Genomic DNA, 19,763 nt, shown 5'->3' with positions numbered 1-19,763 from the left:
GAGAGCGATGACAGGAGAGAAGGGGGAGAAGTGATTTATCAATTACTCAGATTAAAGGCATGAAGAAAGAATGGCTTCTCTCCAGGATGTGTAATATGTTGGTGGTGTTGAGGTTTATGGCAGTTGGTTTTGCAAGACGGGAGGCTCAGCGCATTCTGCAGATCATCAACCTGTGAGCTCCTCTCTGGAACAGATGGTAAGGGAGCTTGTGAGGCCAACACAGCAGCCACACCACCAAGACAGCTAATGTGCCCCAAGACGGTGCTCACGGAAGCACAGGGGCCCCAGCGACAGAAGTTTGGAGTCCCTGTGCACTAGCGCTGCTCAGAGATCTCCTGAAAGTCTGCTGCGGTGAACATCCAGGCGCTAAAGGGAGGAGCGAGCTCCGTTCATGGCTGGGGTACTCACTGGGGTCAGGGAAGCAGGGGCTCAAACTAGCTGGGAGGAGGACCTGAGAATGCTCAGCCTGGAGAAGAGGAGTGGGACTGGGGGTGGTTGCTGGCCTCCAATATCATAAGGCTTGTTGAGTGCAGAAGGACTTGGATGTCCTTTGTGTGGCTCCAGAAGGCAACGGACTAGGTTGGGGCATGGGGTCTCGGAGAGGCTGGCTTGCCCTGGAACAGGCCTGTGCATTATCTATCCACTCGCTGACAGTGAAGTTTTATTAAAAGTGTCTCCCAATAGAGACCCTGTGGACTGTTCCATGATCCCAGTGGTCACCATACACAAAAGTCCAGTTTCCTTGTTATTCTGGCGAGAAGTAATTTATTACTCTTTGCTTCCATCCGAAGGCCATGTGCTCTGTCACTGTAGGTAAATGTCCCCAGTAGGCGTGCTGGTCTCTCCCACGATTGTCATCTGTCTCTGTGCTGCACCCCTTCTGGGCTGGAAACACCTCCCCTCCCCTCCCTGGGCAGACGGGTGTCTATTGAGGGAACACTCACACCTCATATTGCCAACTCACTGCTGCCAATGGGTGGTTAAGAGGCTCCATTGTACGGTGCACACAGCGCTGTGAGCTGCCCTAGCTGTGACACGCCCCAGAAGAGGAAGGCGGTAGGTCCAGGAAGCAGTGCTCCATACCATTTACAGAAAAAGGGTCCCGTGTAAATAACAGAGCCCAGGCTTATCCGGAACTGCTGTAACCTTCTTTCCCTTAGTCCTGGGAACCAAGCTGTTGCCTTGAATATGGCTATGCTCCCTTGCTTTGGCAGAGGACAGGATCTATGGGCTACGATTTACGTGCATGTATGGCGGTGGTTGAGTGCTGTCAGCCTTTTGTGGACCATGGCATGCAGAGTGGGCATTCAATAAGTGTTTAACAACTTAACAGCCATTTGTAGCGCACCTACTGTGTAGCAGGCTCCACAACTATTGACTGAGGGAAAGCACCTGCAATTATATCTGTCTGGGAAAGAGAACAACTGGCTTCAGGAAGTGGCTATTATCGCTCCAGCTTACGCAGAAGCAAGAGTATAGATTATCACCGTGTGCATTAGTCTAGCCGCGCGCCGGGAGTCACTTCGTGCCTGGGACTTGTTTTATCTTTCCTCTGTCGCTTATATATTTAAATTTTCTTTTTGGTTTGTTTGTTTGTTTTTATTCTATGTTTCCCGGTAAATCTCCTTACGTTCTTCCTGGAATAATATTGGGCATAAAAGATGCATACAATTATAAGGAGCAGGAAGAAGAGAAGCATCAGCAAAATTCAGGAGCGTGCCCAATGCTGCAGGCAATGAGCAGAGGAGTGGGCATCCAGCCCCACAGCTGTGCTCGGGCCAGAGTCTCGCCATCCCTTAGGCTAGAACCTCAGAGTTCTGACTTAGCAACCTGGCGTTCTGGAAAGAGCGTGGCCTCCCGGGTCAGCACCACCCAACCCTGAAGAGCATCTTTGCCACTTTCCAAGTGTGACCCTAGGCCAGTCACCTAGATTCTGAGCCTCAGGTCTTCAACACATAAACCAAACATAGTTAAGAGCTACTTTGAAGGCCATTATGAGGATTAAAACAATGTAAAATGGTCAGTCCCTGCTGTAGTCTCAATAAGGGACAGCTATGTACATGCCAGACCGTTAGGGCTCTTGGTCCATATGGCCATCAGCCTGGGCAGCTATCAACCAGCTTTTGTTGGGCTCTTATGATTTGCCAGACCTTGAGCTGAGGGGTCCACATGTGCATGTGTTCCCTGCTTTCATTTTGTCACAATGATTGTGTGAGGTAGGTGCATTTATTATGATCTCAGATTTCAGAGATGAGAGAGCTAAAGCTGAGTGGTTTCATAACATAGCTAGAGTGATGGCAGCGTCTGGGCTTGAGCTGATGTCCATCAGAGCAGAATCTGTGCCAATGAACACAAAGCTCTGCTGTGTCTCCATGCTCTTCTCAAGTGCCCTGGGGTCCTGCATATTCAGCCCTGCGGTTCCCATAATGGCCCGGAGGCCCAGCTTACTCAGCCCTGCTGGCAGAGACTTAATTAACAGCTGGTGAGCATGAGCCAGTGGACATACATCAGGCAGCTTCCTTAACATGACCTGAGCCACGTGGAGGTAGCGGGACACTGCAGCTACCCAGTTAATCATGGGGTGTGCCATGCCATAGACTTATGGTGCTCAACAGCATACTGAGTACAACCCCAAGCCACGCAAATACATGGATAAATATATGTTTCGCTCAACGACCAAGACCCAGCATACACAGTCACATTCTAAGCCTTTTTTGCTGATCCGTGCCCTTAACGTGGGCACTTAATGGGTATTATCTCATCATCTCACCATGTCCATTTTAGTTTAGAATAGTTTCATGATTCAGCTGATACTTTCACAGATTAATTGATGCTGCAGACGTCTACTGATAGCCCAGGTTGTGCCGGTCACTGTGCTTGCTCTGGGGAAAACGAGAGTAACCCAGAGTCCCTGTCTTGAAGGATCTGCTCATCCACTGGGGATTGTGGGTCTGTGTTGCATAGATAAGGAAGCCGAGGTTAGCAGGGGCATCACTTGCCTGGGGAAACCCAGCTGAGATCTGGTGCCTCCAAAGCCTGTTCTTTGCACTGAGCTAGGCTGTTCCCAGCCAGCAGGAGGCTGTGCTATGCTGGGCTCATGAAGCTGATGGGTCAGGGGACGCCCTCTGGGCTGTCACCCACCCTCTCCACCAGTCACAGCCCCTGCATGGTAATTGAGCTCAGCCTTAGCCTGTGGTCATAGCTGGCCTGCAAGCAGGTCCAGGGCAGAGACTGGCCAGATGGCAGTGAGCTTGTGGCTACGAAGAACCGGGGTTCTCGAACTGTGCACACCCAGGGGGCTCAGAGAGGTCACTGAAGGTGTTGGCAGCTGAATAGATCACCATGGACCAGGCTTAAAAAGCCCCTTCCCCAATGGAAAAGCTTGGATATGAAGAGCCTGGGGACCACCAGCTCCCACCAGCTCACTGCGTTACAGAGGAAGTCCATGAAATAACGGCCACAAGGAAAACTGCTATCCAGCCAGCTACTTGGGGAGGATGGGAGCAGCAGGGGGTTCAGGCAGAATAAAATCCTGGCTCCCTCTCATACCCTCTCAGAGCCCATGTTCTTGGGCCCTGCCTGCTCTGCTTTCTTTGTTTCACACCGTCCTCCTCCTCGCCCACTGCTCTCCATCCTCACTGGCCACATATTAGCCCCTCAGATGTGCCAAGTACGTACTCCGGACAAGACTTCTAAACAAGGTTCTAGTCTTGAGAAGGTTCTTCCCCCTCCTCATTGAATGCCATCCTTGTCAAGCACAAGGTGACCTTGGTAAGCTATTTCTCCTCTCTGTGCCTCAATTCCCTTCTCTGTAAAAAATGGGAAGATGGAAATAACCATCTCAAAGGGGTGACATGAGAATTAAACACTATTTTTCAAGTACTTAGGATACCTCCTGGCACACAGCATGTGCTAGACGAGTGTGAGCTATTTTATGACGAATTTTCCTTCAGGTTTCTGCTTACCTGTCACCTCCTTGATGCGGTCTTCCCGAACCCTCCAGTCTGGGGCACCCTCCCGGTGCGCCATTCTTAGCACTTCTACTTTCCTTTCGTTGTATTGGTCACAACTTCTGTTTGCACACTGATGGCTCTAACTGTTTTCCTGTTTGTGTATGTGTCTCTAGACTGCGGGCTCAGCAGTGTTGAACATCGTGCCTGGCCCAATGCAGGTTCACCTCAAGTTGAATGAATGAGTGAATGATTTGGTCAGTTCTAGTGGGAGAGACTTAGGCTATAATTATTGAGGTTTGAAAGAAAGCATTTTCGTAAGCATGGACATCCTAAGTCCACAGTCTGAGGGTCTGCTGCATCCATTTCTGTATCCCCCAATTTTATCCTCAGAGCTTGCCCCAGGGTCCCATGTGAAGGGCCCTTATGTGCTCTGCTCTTGAACTCTTTCCATGGGCAGTGGGACAGGGTGGGAGAGGGCACTGAGGTTTTTGAGGAGGAGAGTGACAAAACCAAATGTGTATTTTGGGAAGAGTACTCTTCCTGTGGAGTGGAGAACGGATTGGGAGGAGAAAAGGATTGGGAGGCAGAGGGCCGCTGTGATGGTTCAGCATTGTCTGCAGAGGACCTAGCATAGTAGGGAAGGGGCCAGGGCCCCCCTGGCTGTGTTCATGATGTCAGTGGCTGCGGCTCACCTGGACTGTGTCTTACAGGATCCTGGAGCTGCAGGACACCGGGGACCTGGATGTGCTCAAGCAGAAGTGGTGGCCACACACAGGCCGCTGCGACCTCAGCAGCCACGCCAGTGCCCAGACTGATGGCAAATCCCTCAAGCTGCACAGCTTTGCCGGGGTCTTCTGCATCCTGGCCATCGGCCTCCTCCTTGCCTGCCTGGTGGCCGCCCTGGAGTTGTGGTGGAACAGCAACCGGTGCCACCAGGAGACCCCCAAAGAGGTCTGTGCCCTGGGTCCTGTGTCTCTTTTCCAAAGCCTAGAGGCAGGACAGTCACCCTGGGCCACTCGGTGGGCGGTTTGCTCCCAGTTAGTATTTACCAGAGTCACCGGTCTGGATGCTGCAGTGTTTTATATTGGGGGATGCTGTCATTGCTTTATTTTGATTTAAAGGCCAGAGGACAAATGTAAGGGATGTTTTCATGCTTGCACAAAGTGCCAAGGCACCAGCCATGGCCACTAAAGTCCTGTATTTATCTATAGAGCGGGTACAGCATGAGCAGCGCCAGAGAGCCCTTCCCCACCCTGCCCTGCCCATGTGCCTCCACCCTGACCTGGAGAGACCAACTGTAGGGTAAGAGAGGAGACTGCATTCCTTCCTGGTTCTCTTTGGCTTCTCCCCAAGGGCCATGGGGCCCTGCTCTCCCAGCGTGTGAGTGGGGACCGGCCCCTGATCCTCCTACCACCCCTTCCTCTCTCTCTCTCCCTCCTCCTTGCAGGGCCCGGCCTGGCCCATGTCCCTCCAGGGCATCCCCAGCACAAGGAACACTGTGGCTCTGTCCAGACTCCAGGTTCTGGGCACACCTCCCTCCCTGCGCACACCAACTGCAAGCTGATTCTGCCTTCACACTTCCTTCTCACTGGGGTTTTCCTCTTCTTCAAGCTCATTTTGTTTTTTTATTTGCAATCTTCACCAAGGTCCCCTGGAGACAATTCCTCTAAGGGAGGGTGGCCAGGAGTGTCATTTGGTGATGATGCTCTACCAGCAGAAACACACACATGGGCATCATGGCCCAAGCCCAGCTACTCCATTGTAGGGTGTTGCTATGTGCTGCATATACCTCAGCTACTTGTACAACCACAGCTCCACTTATACTTATGTTGATACATGTCAAACAAGAAGTAGTAAAGTAACCAAACCAAATCCAAGGAGGCAGCGTTGCGGTGGCCACCATCTCTGCAGCCTGGAGAGACCGGCCAGCCACACCCTCCTAGGTCAGTCTGTGATGGGGCCCCGGCAGGGATGGTGGTGAGGACATGCTCTTCATTCATTCCAGGCAGTGAGCTCTCTGTCATCACACTGTTTGCTGGAGGGAGCTTGCTGTTTACCTCAGCGTGTCTGCAATGTTCTGGGGACATCCATCTTCCTCTTGTGCTTTCTGTATACTTCCATGTAAGGAAATGCAACACCTGGGTCTCCCACAGCCTCGGTGGCTCTCCTGTCACCCCTGGGCCACAGGAGAGAAGGAGGGTAGAGATTTAAGGAAAACCCGCTGAAAGGAACAGTTCATGGTTCCATCCCAAGCTTCTGCTCCTGGAAAATTTTCTATAAAGAAGTCGCTGGGAGGGCCAGTGGATGATTCTGATGTGTGGTTTTAAGCAAGGGCCACAAACAGCTACTCGTGTCAGCTCTCTTTCTATGTTGTGGCCAGGACACCTTTCATCCGCTTATCACTCGGGTCCATCTGCACAGAAGAATCAGTGGGCAGCCAGAGTGGAGTGGCCCTGGAGCCACCCCCAGTAGGACTAGGGAGGACCAGCTCACATGGCTCCCACTCTCCTTGTTGTTTGTTTTTGGTTGTGTTTTTTGCCTAAGTCTGCAGCCTGATTTCTTCTGTGCAAATGCCCGCTGGATCAGGGGAGCAGGAGGGGTTTTCCAGGTTGGGGAGCATCGTATTGCCATGGAGCAAGCATTGCGCTGTCCTGGGATGGTGTGGGCAGAATGGGGGCCCAGGGGACACAGGCTCAGCCCTCCAGAATGTCTTGTGAGCCAGGTACTGGGAGAGGCCATCCTTCCTCTGGTCTGGAAGTCCTTGTCTGCTTCCAGTCATGTCCCTTCACATCCCCTACATCAGTGTTTAGTGACAGTGTTTAGCCTGGACAGCACAGAATGAATTGTCATGATGTGTGTGTGTGCATGTATGTGTGTGTGTGTATGAGAGAGAAGGATTGAGAGACAGATTGATCACTGAGAGACACAGAAGGCAAAATGAAAGAGAGAAAGACAGAGAAAGACCAGGAGACCAAGGGATGACCTAGCATCCTATCTTCCTTTCTGGCTTTTGCATAAGCCCATAATCACAGGCACAAGAGGAGAAGATGAAAGACATTGGTTCAGCTTAGAAAACGTGGAACTTTCTTCCCTGGGCTGCCAACCTACTTCTAGATAGGAACAAGGACCGGAGAAGAGACAGGTTGGAAAAGCACACTAGCTGCCTTTCCTCCAGCCTCTTCTGGGTTGCTAAAAAGAGCTGCATAGTAAAAAAAAGAGGAAATGTTCCATCTTTTTCCTATTTTTATGGGTTTCTGATTCTCAAATGAAATTTTTCTCTCTCTCCCCTTCTTCCTTTAATGACTCTGCCTATAGCAATACTGCCCCTGTCCTCAGGGGGCTTACCTCCACATAGGCAGATGTGGCAGAGATGTCAGTCCATCCTGTTGATCAGAGCCATCTGGAAGCAAGCAGAGGTACCCTGGAAGTTCTGAGGGGTACCCAGCCCAGCCAGCGTGTGGTGGGGCATGGAGGGTAGGGGTACTAGTTAGTGAAGAGTTTGTAGGGCTTGGGTTTGTTCGAACTGACTGTTGAAGAATTGGTACAAATCTTAGAGCTACAGATGAGGTTGGAAGTTCCCCTCAGGCAGGGTGAACAGCATGGGGGTAAACAAAGCCACCACCCCTCCCGGAGCTCTGCAGGCTGGAGCATCACCATCAGCAAGGAAATGGGGGTGGAGGAGGCTGGGGTAGGAAGCAGGGCCTTGCTCTGAAGGACTCAGATGCCAGGGGGTTTGGACTCATCACAGAGGGAATAGGAACCAGGAAAGGGGTTGAAGCAACAGGATTTTAAAAGCATATTTGTTCTCCTTTTCTTTGGTGAGGAAGATTCTTGCTGAGCTAACATCTATGCCAGTCTTCCTCTACTTTGTATGTGGGATGCCACCACAGCATGGCTTCATGAGCACCTGGGATCCGAACCCACGAACCCTGGGCCACCAAAGCAGAGCGTGGGAACCCAACCACTGTGCCACCGGGCCAGCCCCTAAAAGCATATCTTTAAAACCTTCAACAAATAATGATGGTATTTCATCTAGGACTACTTTGTGTTACTGGTTGCCCATGTTTTATGGAGCAGCATTTGCAATTAGGCGAGAGTGTCTGGTTAATCTTAGAATGCTTCGTTTTGGGACATTGGCCATATTTCTTAAGAGCTAGAAACCTGTCTTTGGGTGGCGTCCTAGTCATGTTTAATGGCTTATGCTGGGATGTCTTCAGCGTTTAGACACCTACTTGAGGAAGAGTAGTAATGTGTGTTCAACCCCTTAATATTCATGTGGATTTGAGCTCATATTTTTTTCTAAGGAATCAGACGATTATGTAGTTACCCAATGCAGGTGATGCGCCAAGCTCCGCAGACGCAGTCAAGAGCCACTCGCTAGATTTATGGGGGAAGTGGAGCCATTGCTCTGAGAATAAAATATTCATGAAATAAAGATGAGAACTGCACAAATAGGAGATGACATGAGGGGTGAGGGATGAATCATCCGTCACTAGGCTGGGAGCTTGGAATGCTTGTTGCTTCCTGCCTTGCCTGCCCTCCCTCGGTCCTGCTTCCCCCGTAGACAGGAGCTGACTGGGGCCAGAGTGGCCAGGCAGCAGTGGCAGAGTGGCAGCCAGGCCCCTCTGCTCCAGCAGGTGGGCCGGCTTCCATCTGCATGCCCCTAGGATGCACTCCTGCTCACCATGGAAGATTTGATCCTAGAAACACTCCCTTTGGCTCAACACCCTTCTCTGCCTCCACTCCTCTGATGCTTCTTCAACGCCACGTAGAGATTTTTCTCTCCTGTATCTTTTCCCTGCCAATTTATGCCAACCTCATAGTGTCACCCTGAGGTTCAATGAGGGAAGATGTCTAAAGTGACTTATGCAGCACCTGCCCCATGAGACTGCTTGCGGATTGGTGGCCAAGGGGCTACTCCCTTAAAGGACCTTGTGATGGGCAGTAAGGGATGTGAGGATGATGAGTCATGTCTTAGGGCCCCTTCTCTGTGCCAGGAAAATGACATGTTATCTTCTTAACTCTCCTTGACTCTCTTCAATGACATTTGAGGAAGGCATCTGTCTCCCTGGAGGAATGGGACTCAGAAGTGGCAGGAGCTGAACTGAGATATGAAAGATATGTCTGCTATTTGGCCTTCCGTTGGATGTGTGCAGGAGCAGGCGTTCCTACCTAGCATTTGCTAGAGGGTTTGGAGAAGGAAGGGTGTAACTGAGAGGCCTTTCCTGAGCGAGGCTCCTGGCTCATAGCAAGGTATTTACATACTCTGGACCCCAGTTTCTCTCTTCTGCTGAAAACTAAATCTGGCCCAATGGCCACACTGCTGACATCAGACCACTTCGCATGAGGGTGAGGAGAGCAAGTGTGTGTTTCAGCCCTTAGCCTGGAGCCTTCCAGTGAGAAAACACTGGACGCTTATCAGACACCAGTGTGTATCTCAAACCCAGCTCAGACATCACTTCCTTCCATAAAACCTCCCCTGCCCACCTCCACGGGTCACCTTTCTGTGTATACACTCTTGCTGGGTGTGACTCTGAATTGCCGCTCATGATTTACTTGCCTGTCTCTGCTTCAAGTCTGCTGGCGCTTCCCCACCCCTGCTTTCCCATCACTTTGCCCAGTCTCTGAATGAGTGGAACCTCTTGTTAAGGGTGATGAATAAACTGAATTATTGAACACCTGCTATGTGCCAGGGACCAAGACGGGTACTTTACCAAGAACACTAGCCCATCAGGTAGTAGGAGCTCCGAAGTGTTTATTGAATGAATAAACCAGTCTGGGCTCCTGTAAAGAAAACGTTATTAGTGTTAAATTGTTGTGTAATCACTGCACTTGGATCAGTGGCTTCCAATTCTGTCTGCACATCAGAGGTGATTAATCCTGGAGCTTTTTAGAAATACAGATGCTTGCGCTCTGTCCCCCAAAGCGTCATATTAGGTAGATCTGGGCAACTATAATTTCTAGAAGCTCCACATGTTCTTTTGATATCCTGCCAAAAAGGAAAAAACTGGTCTGCACCATCCCTCCAAGAGGAAATTGGGAACGCACAGCCTGGAATAGTGGAAAAGGTGTCAGGTTTTAGAGTCAGATAGATGTGGACTCTGATCCTGACATTCCACTTACTGTGGAATTGTGTCAACTTGAGCAAGTCTCTTTACCCCATGTACACAAACTGTGACCACCTGTGATGGGAGGTGTTCACGAACTCTCTCTTCTCATTGCCCTCCCCTACAAAATCTGCGATGGAGCCCATCAGAACTTTTTCTCGTGATGATCTGAAACCCTGCACTGTCTCCTGTGACCACTTCATTTACTTAACGTTCAGCTTCTTTGCTCTTACACAACCATTACTCTCAGACCCCCAGCCCAGCCCTTTGGGGTGGGGCAAGTCTTTGGAGCAACACTTAAGAAGATCAGGTTGATGGCATTTCTCCTAGCTGTTGGGTCTCACTTACCACCTAGTTGGTCCCAGTGGTAACAAGAGAACGCCTCCTAGAAGCATTCCAGTCAGGTGGGAAGTCCCACACCCTATTTTATTCCTGCCCAACTGAAAGTAGGAGCCGTTGGACTCCAAACAAAGTCAGTTCTAATGAGTCCCACGTGTAACTGGCTGTTACAGAGACGATAGTTGGGTTAATTACTGCTTTCCAATACACTGTATTATTTCCACATTGGTGAACAGCGACTTAATTACAGAACTTTATCTCTCAGCAAGACAATGCCTCAGAGAGGGTCCCTAGTAACCTCTGTTGGTGCATCTGTCGTTATGTTTAATAGGAGGTGAGAAATGCAGGGCTGGAATTTGGCCAGATTCATGGATAAATGCAGTCAGTGAATTTTATGTCATATTTAGGGATGTCTGGCTAGGTCAGTTACCTCCAGTAAATTAATGCAGGCGCAGCAAATTTCCAAGTCTGTCTCCACAGCTGTCATTACCTGGTTGAACACCGAAACCTTGAGATAATGAGGATGTAAACTGATGTAGTTCACATAAAAAAGTCCATTATTTGAATTTGCATAACATAATAGAATGCCCCATTTTGTCTAAAATATAGATAATTATTCAAATCACTCCTACCTCTTACCTTGAGCAGGCAGATTATTTCTGCCTCCTCTTTGCTTGGCCATGGGCCACCAGACATGACTTAGTGTGTGTTAAATCTGTGACCTCGGGTGGTCCAAGGAGACAGTGCTTCCAGAGCTTCCAAGCAAAGAGCTTTTCTCCAGTTCTCTGCACTGCATCTCTGGTCCCCAAATAGTGGCAGAAGCAGGCAGCTTAGAGGACACATCAGGAGCCTCGGAAGGAAACGGGCTGCGTCTGTTTTCCAGAGAGGTTATGGAGGCATCTGCTTGCGTTCTACCCATTTTCTTACCAGGTAACTTAATTAATCAATATAGGAAGCTCATGATGGCACCCTGTTCTTCCAGGGTGTGTTCTTGTGTTGGGGCTACAGACAGTAATAGAACTTGAACAGAGCGAGGTCCCACTGGTGTGGCGAGGATGAATTTCTCAACTGCCATTTGGGGTGTGGAGGTGTCCCTGGGAAGTAAGTTTAATCAGTGTGGACATTTTCTCTGTGTCCTGAGATGGAGAGGTTGCAGGTTAATGAGTAACCTCAAACGGGAGTTGAGACCCACTGCACAGCTGTGCAATCCTTCTTGGAAATGCTTCCTTTGTCCTTAATCTGAGGCAAGAAAAAAAATATATGGATATAAGAAACTATTTATTCAAGCTCTTTCCTCCAAAAAGACTGACTCTAGGGAAACTGGGCTGCGTCGACTCCCACACTCTGGGCTGGTCTTTATTCTAGTGCTTTGATATTACCTTATCAACTGCTCACAGCTGCCATATCCTGCTAGATCGGTGCCTGTGCCTACCACTTCTATTAGCGCCACCTGCAAACCTCCTCTCCCTGTACCTCAGTGGGGAAGGACCCCTTCTCAGAGACCTCCCTGGCTCACATTTTTCTTCAGAGGATTTTGGTTGGTTGGTCTTCCCCCAGAGCTCTGCCTATGTTTTGTTTCCCTGGCATCTGGTAGAGAGAGCTCCTTCCACTCTACCTCCACTCTCAAGTCTCTGCCTCCCTATGGCCTTCTTGGACAGGAAGCTCTCCTTTCTCTACCTCTAGACCACAGCAAAATGTGGAGCATCCCCTGAATACTTGTCCTGGCCCCGTGTTCAGTTGACTGTGAGAAAAAGGGCCAGGCTCTCTCTTCTAACTGCCGGAAGCCAGAGTGAACCCTCCTGAGAGCAAGACACTCACCTCCCCCTCCAAATTAGTCTACTCTTCAACTTTACTTCTTTCCATTCCCAAAAGCATCCTTAAAGCCCTGAAAAGAAAATAGAAAGGAGGAAATGGCAAGATTATGCAACTCACCAGTTCTTCCAATGATCCCAGGACCAATGGTCATCAGTTTTCCTTCCGTGGAAACTCTAGGCTCTGCAGAAGCAGGGGCATCGGCTCGTCCAGTCTTCTCCAAGCTTTGCTGGCTGCGAAGAAAAGAGAAGGTTACATTATTAAACTCTAAAAGTGTCTGAAGTTCACTCTCAATTTCTCCAGCTTCCAGGCTCTCTGGTACCTGTCTTGCACCCTTCATACAGTTTGAAATGCAAGTAGCCTGTAGATATGCATATTTACCAACAGAGCTGTGGCGCTGACTTGGCTAATGCAGATGAAAGAGCTGTATCAGAAGCTTATCAGGAGCTCAGAGCAGCCTTGAGGAGGCTGGAGAAGCAGGCTGGGTGATGGGCAGGAGTTAAGACTTGTCCAGAGGGTTGGAAGGCAAGATCCAGGAGGATGGCCTCAGAATAGAAAGTTTGGTGGAGCACTACCGCTGTAATGGATGGAACGCTGAATATTTTCTGTCTCTTAGTCTCTTTGTTCAGGATTCAGATTCTGTCCTGTTGTCCCTGCTTGGGTCATGGTCCTGCCTCTTGGCTACAGGTGGACAGGGCACCTGTCAAACTGTTATCTAGTGGGAAAGAAGTAATTCCCCAAAAGCAAATAAACTATGGTCTTCTTGGAAAGGGAGAATTGATGCTCAGTGGCCCGAAAACAGCCAGTGCCCCATATGGCAGTTATAAATACTATTAAAAATAGTTTCACATGCAAGAATAAAAAGAAGACGGATAAATAAAACACAGCAAGGTTCTGCAGAAGTGGATCAACCATGCTGTGAGGTAATTAAGATGAGAACTTGAAGTTGGTTGGTCATATATTTTGCCAGTTGTTGAAGGAGTCAGTGAAAGACAGTGCACACATCATGTTTAGCCAGGCTAAGAAAAGGCCTCGTATTCTCCATCTACTTCTTCTAATTTCACCCATGACACATGCCACCCAGAGGTGTCCCCAACTCAGAGCTTCCCTCCCAGCATCATGAGCTGAGCTCTGCTGTGTGGGGCTTCAGTTCACTGGAATCTTGGCTCTGCCCGTGGGACTGTAACAAGGATTTCTGATGTTTTCACCAGACACTGAGCCACACCCCATGGTCTCCTCCTCCCTCAAACCAGTTGGCTTTCTTCTCAGGTTTCCTCTTGGGCTGGAATGCATTCCTTTTTTTTTTTTCCTAAGGTTCTTTCCAGTTCCCTCCCCACATTTCTTTTTTTTTTTAATCAATTTTTTTGTGAGGAAGATTGGCCCTGAGCTAACACGTATTGCCAATGTTCCTCTTCTTTTCTTTTTTTTTTCTCCCCAAAGCCCCAGTACATGGTTGTATATCCTAGTTGTAAAGCCTTCTAGTTCTTCTATGTGGGATGCCACCACAGCATGGCTTGATGAGCACTGTGTAGGTCCGCGGCCAGGATCTGAACCAGCGTACGCCAGGCCGCCGAAGCTAAGCATGCAAACTTAACTGCTACACCACCCGGCTGGCCCCTGAAATGGATTCTTCATTGTCTTATGAGTGTTGTCAGTTTTCTTGTCCTGGGAAGGGTTCTGGGAAAGACAGCAGGGGTCCCACCAGAAGCCAGGCTCTGTGTACCAGTTTTATGAACTCAACAAAGCTGTGGAGAGAGCAGTGGCCCCGCGTTCTCCATGCCAAAGGGCGTTAGGAGCAAGGAGTCAACTTACAGAGGCAGCTTCCTTGCCTGAGAAATGCTGGGTTGAGACTTCTTGGGGGTTAGCCCCATGGTTGGACACGCTTGTGAGGCGGGGCTCACATCAGGTATTTAGGGTTCCCACTTCCTGGGGGGAACCTTCTCTCTCCAGCCCCATAGGAGCTCAAATCAGCCCATGAAAGGCACTTAGACTTGTGTGCTTCCTTCTTTGTTGTTGTTGGTTTGTTTTTTTTTTTGCAAATACATTTAGGGCTTCTATATTTCATGATATTTCTAACAACTCTCCAAGGACGGCAGCAGACTGGTCCCTCTGTCTACTATGCTGGTGCCAACATTAGACAGCCTGTGGTGTTCCGGCTCTGAGTTGAGCTCTGGCATGCCATTTCTCTTGGAGTTTGACATCAGGGAAGCGTAGGCAGTAGGCATGACCTTGCCTGGCACGTCGGCACTCATGCCTGAAAATAGGATGGCAACTTCTAACACCTCATCAAGGAGCTGGGGTGGCTACTCATGGACACCTGGAATGTGTCCCTCCTCACCGGGGGGAAACAAAGAAGTAGATTACATCCTCTTGGTCTTTAAGGAGATTTCAAGCAATTTTGCCTCCTTGATTTATTCTGACACTGTAGACAAAACATCAGGTTATTTGAAAGGAATGATGTGTGTTCTAATTTTTTTCTTAAACAAATAAGTAAATGAACAAACAAAACCATTTCCTTGATGCCATTCAGCATACAGAGAAAGAGTCAGGTGTGAGGGTCACTCATCTTGGCAGCCTCAAGCCCTCATGATACCAGGAAGGTCAGCCGAGCCCTGGGAGGTCCCTTCCTCATGCCCCTGCCTCATCATCCAGGAAAGAGGCCTCGTGAGCCTTCCAGACACGGACCTGCCTCCTCCCTGGCTTCCCTGGAGATTTTGCACGGGGACAACAGACGCCTCAGCGTGAGGCAGGACTTCACTCTCTGCTCCAGGCTCCCAGTGCTGCCTCTAGTTCACTGTGCTGTGATTCTGGGGAAGTCACTGACCTTCCGGAACCCACGCCTCCTTTTGTATAAGGTGGGGATGGTTAAGCCAAGTCTTTGGAGCGCTGTGAAGTCTAAATGGCAAATACGGGGGGCACATTAAGGGCTCAAGGACCATTTCGTTTTATTCCCATGGGACTCTTTTCTTCTCCCTCTGTCTCTGCCAGTTCTTCAAAGCATCTTCTCCCAAGGGTTGCTCTGGGTACGGCAGCAATTCTAAGCAGAGTGGAGAGGAGGGGCCCATCCTGCCAAGGCCCGTGTGCTGGGTCTTTGCTACCTAGGGATGGTGTCCTAGGCTGCTGGTTTCCCAGGTAACTGAGGGCTGGCCATGCAGTTGAGGGGAGGAGGGAGAAATGGGGGCATGCTCACCCACTGTCTAGCAGGCTGAACAGGCCTGGGGTCTCCAGGCCTCCCAGAGTTTGTAGAAAGCCAGCCTTGGCTCGCATTAGGGCTCGGCCTGACCTCCCTGTGCTTTCCCGCCAGGATAAAGAAGTGAATCTGGAACAGGTCCATCGACGCATGAACAGTCTAATGGATGAAGACATTGCTCACAAGCAGATTTCCGCAGCGTCCATCGAGCTCTCGGCCCTGGAGATGGGGGGCCTGGCTCCCAGCCAGACCTTGGAGCCGACGCGGGAGTACCAGAACACCCAGCTCTCGGTCAGCACCTTTCTGCCGGAGCAAAGCAGCCATGGCACCAGCCGGACACTGTCGTCAGGGCCCAGCAGCAGCCTGCCGCTGCCTCTGAGCAGCTCAGCCACCATGCCCTCCATGCAGTGCAAACATAGGTCGCCCAACGGGGGACTGTTCCGCCAGAGCCCGGTGAAGACCCCCATCCCCATGTCCTTCCAGCCCGTGCCTGGAGGCGTCCTCCCAGAGGCCTTGGACACCTCCCACGGCACCTCCATCTGACCGTGCTGCCCTTCCACCCACCCGACCAGCAGAGCTTTTTAATACGAGGAAACAGCAACACCAACCACACACACACGCACACACACACACACATACAAGGACTCTTTCATTTTTCTTGTACATACATGTAAATAATGACAGAATGGAGTGGGGTAAAAGTGTATTTTGAATATTCCCAATTTTCGAAGTCAGTAAAAAAAAAACACAAAAACTGTATGAATGGCTTTGTAAATTTTGTTCTATATGAATAAAAAGGCAAATTACTTGTGATCATTCTGAAGTGCCAAAGAAGCCCCCTGTTCCTGGGCTTTTCTGAGGGCAGGAGGGGTGACAGGTCAGGACCCCCATCCTGCTGGGGGAGCGGGGAAGATGACAAGCTAGTCCCTTTAGAGGCGCCCCCAATGCTGCTTGCTGCCATGTCCCATGGTTTCCTGCCATGTTCCTCCACTCTTGGACCCTTGTTTCTTTTTAGTCCTCTCAGTAATAAAGGGTGAGCCTTGCACCAGCATTGACCTGGCCCCTGGGTCACTGTGCTGTGGGGTGATCAACTGTTCCCGTCAGCCTGGGACTGAGGAGGCTGCTGGGACATGGCACTTCTGGGCAATCTGGGAGAAGCTGGTCACCCCACTGCGTGCCACTGCAGTTTGCAGCGTCCTGTGGGCCTCAGAGAAGCGCCCATACTGAGGTGACGGTCCCTGAGCGCTTTGATGCTAACATGCTCTACGGTCATCCTGTTGGCCTTGTTTTTTTACTTTCTTTTCCTAATTGGAAGAATCAACAAGTGACAGAATTTGAGAGGAGAAGGGCAGACCCCATCCTTGCCCGGGTGAGGCTGGGCAGAGGTGGGCTTGGCCTTGCCCATGGAGATAAGGAGATGCCAGGCCGGGTATATGGACCAGGTGAGGTGGTAGGAGGAGAGGCCAGGTAGATGGAGAATATTCCCTTGGGTTTGGGACCTGTGGTCCCAGGTGAGTGATGAAAAAGTGGTCACTGACGCAGCGGGTAGAAGCATTGTGATCAAAGCATCCTATTGGAAGAGAGGAGGGAGGAGCCCAGGTGAGCGCACTAGTACCCTAGGGGATGGGGAGCGCAGGAATAGGTGAAGGGGTTGTGTCCATTCGGGTAGGAAGGAGCCTTGGCTCTTAGAGAAGGAACAGCATAACTTTGTGTGATGTGAAGAGGAGTAACTCCCATCCACAGGAACGTAGCCCAAAAACTGAAAGGATATCTCTGGGTCTTAATCCTTGCAGACAATCTGCCAAACAGGGCCAGACCTGGCCAGAATCCTCACTCCCTGCTTTGCCAACTCCTCCTGACCAGAAGCCCTCAAGCAATGACCCAGGCCCTAGCAGGGGCCCTCCTGGCTGAGAGCATCATATAATCTCGGAGATTCCCAGGCCTACCCCTGGGCTTGCGGGGAAACCGCTTCTTAAGGCCAGCATGACCTGACAGCCCCACCTCCCTCCATTGCCCTTGCTGGGGCCATTGAACTATAGAACCAGATAAAGAAGCATTAGGAGCAGAGCAATTTGAGTAATCTGAGCTGTATCACTTCAGCTTTCCTCCTTCTGAAGACAAAGGTAGTTCTGCTCTGTTAACCTGCCGGAATGGTGAACACAGCCCACATTCAGCACTGAGAGGAGTGGGGCTCCCCGCCCCCAACCCCAGCAGTAATCAGGGAGCTGAGAGCCCGGGTCTGTGGTCATGGAGAAATAAAAAGTCCTATTGATTGCCTCTCCTCTAGCCTGGTAGAGTTGCTCCAGAGATGTATTTATTAGGGTGATAACTAGTCCAGGATTGATTTCTTTCCTAAAGTCCCAGGTGACATGATTGAGCAGTAAGGAATGGCTGCATCACGTGGTCAGCTAAAGGCACCATGGGGAGGACAGGGTTTATAATTATGTGATTTATCTCTGATATGAGTGTTACCGAGGCAATCCACTGACATTTCTCCAATCAGAGCCTGTGGAGTCAGGAGCTGGGCGCCCGCGCTTGGTGACACCTAGATGGGCTCCAGATACCTTGAGAAAGAGCAGGCTTCATTTCGTTTCCATCAGCTCTTTGGGAGCCCTGCCTTGGATGGTCAATTTTTTCCTATATATTTCTCTATTTTTTAAATCAAATTCTGGGGTCACTGCCTTATCCCACACCCAAGTCTGTTTTTTTTTCCTGAGATGACCTAACTTCTAGGGTATACGATGGATGTCTTCTTGGACAGCTTTGCCTGGAATGGGTGTGAGAGAGAGGAGAGAGATGCGGGGGTGGGTGTGTGTGTGTGAGAGAGAGAGAGAGAGAGAAAGAGAGAGAGCGAGCGAGCAAGCACACCTCGAAGGAAAGGTATTCTGCTTACAAAAAACGTTGACGCCTCATGGTGTTTGTCTTCACCATGTTTACCTTACTTTTGACATTTCCTACCCTTGGCATGAGGGGAAATGATTGATATTCAAGCAAGTTCTTTAGGAAAAAAAAAATCTTCCAGGCTCAGATTTCTGTGTCAGCTCAGAATGTATCTTTTTTTTCATGCTTTACTCTTTGGATTTATAACTCTGTTTAGACTATTCCATACATTTTAGGTATATTTTGTGCCTTCAGACGCTGCAAATAATAATCAGCCTTTGGATTAAAGTTGTTTAATAATAAAACGTGACTTTGCTCCATACCCTCTTCTTCACTGGGGTGAAGCAATGCTGTGGGCTTGTTCCTGGGCACACCGCGACCGGGAGCTGAATTCCTTCCCATTGGCGTGGCTGCTCATGAGTGAAACTTCTGTCACCCGGTGGGTCTCAGATTTGCCTGGGGGTGGTGTCACGCCCTCCTCACCCAGTGTGTATCCAGAGTTCCCCCTACATCGACCAGGGAGCCATATGAGAGACAGGCTGAATAGAAATTCTAATTTTTGGTTAACCTAACAACTTCCTGTAAAACACAAGTTCTTAGAAAACTCCTAGGAGAGAATTGGGCCATTCCACACAGAGAACTGCTCCCACAGCCTTGTGGAATGAACATCCTTTTTAAGTGTCAGCTAATTTTTTCTTCTCTCATCTCTACACTCACTCTGGAGGCAGATAAGTTGCTTCTCTGTGCTTAGGGCCTCAGGGTGAAGGGGCTGTCATTCTTTGAGGACCCTCAGCTTGGCTTCACAATATTTGGCCCTCAGGGGGTCTGTGGGTACTATTCTTCAGTGAACGTCCATACGCCCAGTTATCTCTCTGGGCCCATGATCACCCATTTATATGCTCCCCAGCCCCACCTTTTGTTTCACAAGGTTCCCCTCTGACTTCTAGACCTTTGTGGGAGAAACAGCTCCACTGCCAGCCTTGGGCCAAATAGGGCTGGGACCTGAGAAGATGTTTTCAGTCTCAGGATCTCGGCTTCTAGGAACTGAAAGGAGAATGTCCCTTCCTTGTTTGTCTGCGCCTGCAACAATGAGAGGCTTCTCTGATGTTGGGGACATGCTCCGAAGGCTGGGCCAGGGGGAGACTGAGACCCAACAGACGTTCCCAGATGATCCGAACAGACAGAAAGATCTGGGCAGGACTCCCAAAGGGCTACAGTTTTTAAAGAAAAAGCTACCTGGTTCCTCAGTTCTAAATTCCCCCAATTCTTGCCAAGGTGGAACTGATTCCATAACTAAGTTTGGCTTTTCAAGCACTGAATGAAGACCAAGGACACATCAAGGAAGAAAGACCACTGGGAATAAAGACCGTGATGATGTGGAAGGAACACTGGACTCCTCTGGGCTGTGCCTTCTCATTTAACACTCAGGATGGGCAAGGTCGAATGGAGACCTTGGGTGTCTCTGTGACACTGTGCTTCAAG

The 19,763-nt window shown here is 49.9% G+C and overlaps 1 protein-coding gene across 1 annotated transcript in view; it reads left to right on the top strand.

Annotated features, from left to right (window-relative positions):
* Positions 1-16,140, top strand: part of GRID1 (glutamate ionotropic receptor delta type subunit 1) — a 252,864-nt gene extending 236,724 nt beyond the window's left edge. Inside the window, exons 12-13 of the mRNA XM_046652796.1 lie at positions 4,664-4,904; positions 15,516-16,140. Coding sequence (XP_046508752.1) covers positions 4,664-4,904; positions 15,516-15,944 — 670 coding nt within the window. The 3' untranslated portion in view covers positions 15,945-16,140. The remainder of the gene's footprint in view (positions 1-4,663; positions 4,905-15,515) is intronic.
* The last annotated feature ends 3,623 nt before the right edge of the window (positions 16,141-19,763 follow it).

This window comes from Equus quagga, chromosome 2 (assembly GCF_021613505.1).
Source record: "Equus quagga isolate Etosha38 chromosome 2, UCLA_HA_Equagga_1.0, whole genome shotgun sequence".
Taxonomy (NCBI): Eukaryota; Metazoa; Chordata; class Mammalia; order Perissodactyla; family Equidae; genus Equus; species Equus quagga.
The sequence above is the reverse complement of the archived record's forward strand: the minus strand, read 5'-3'. Positions and strand labels throughout refer to the sequence as shown.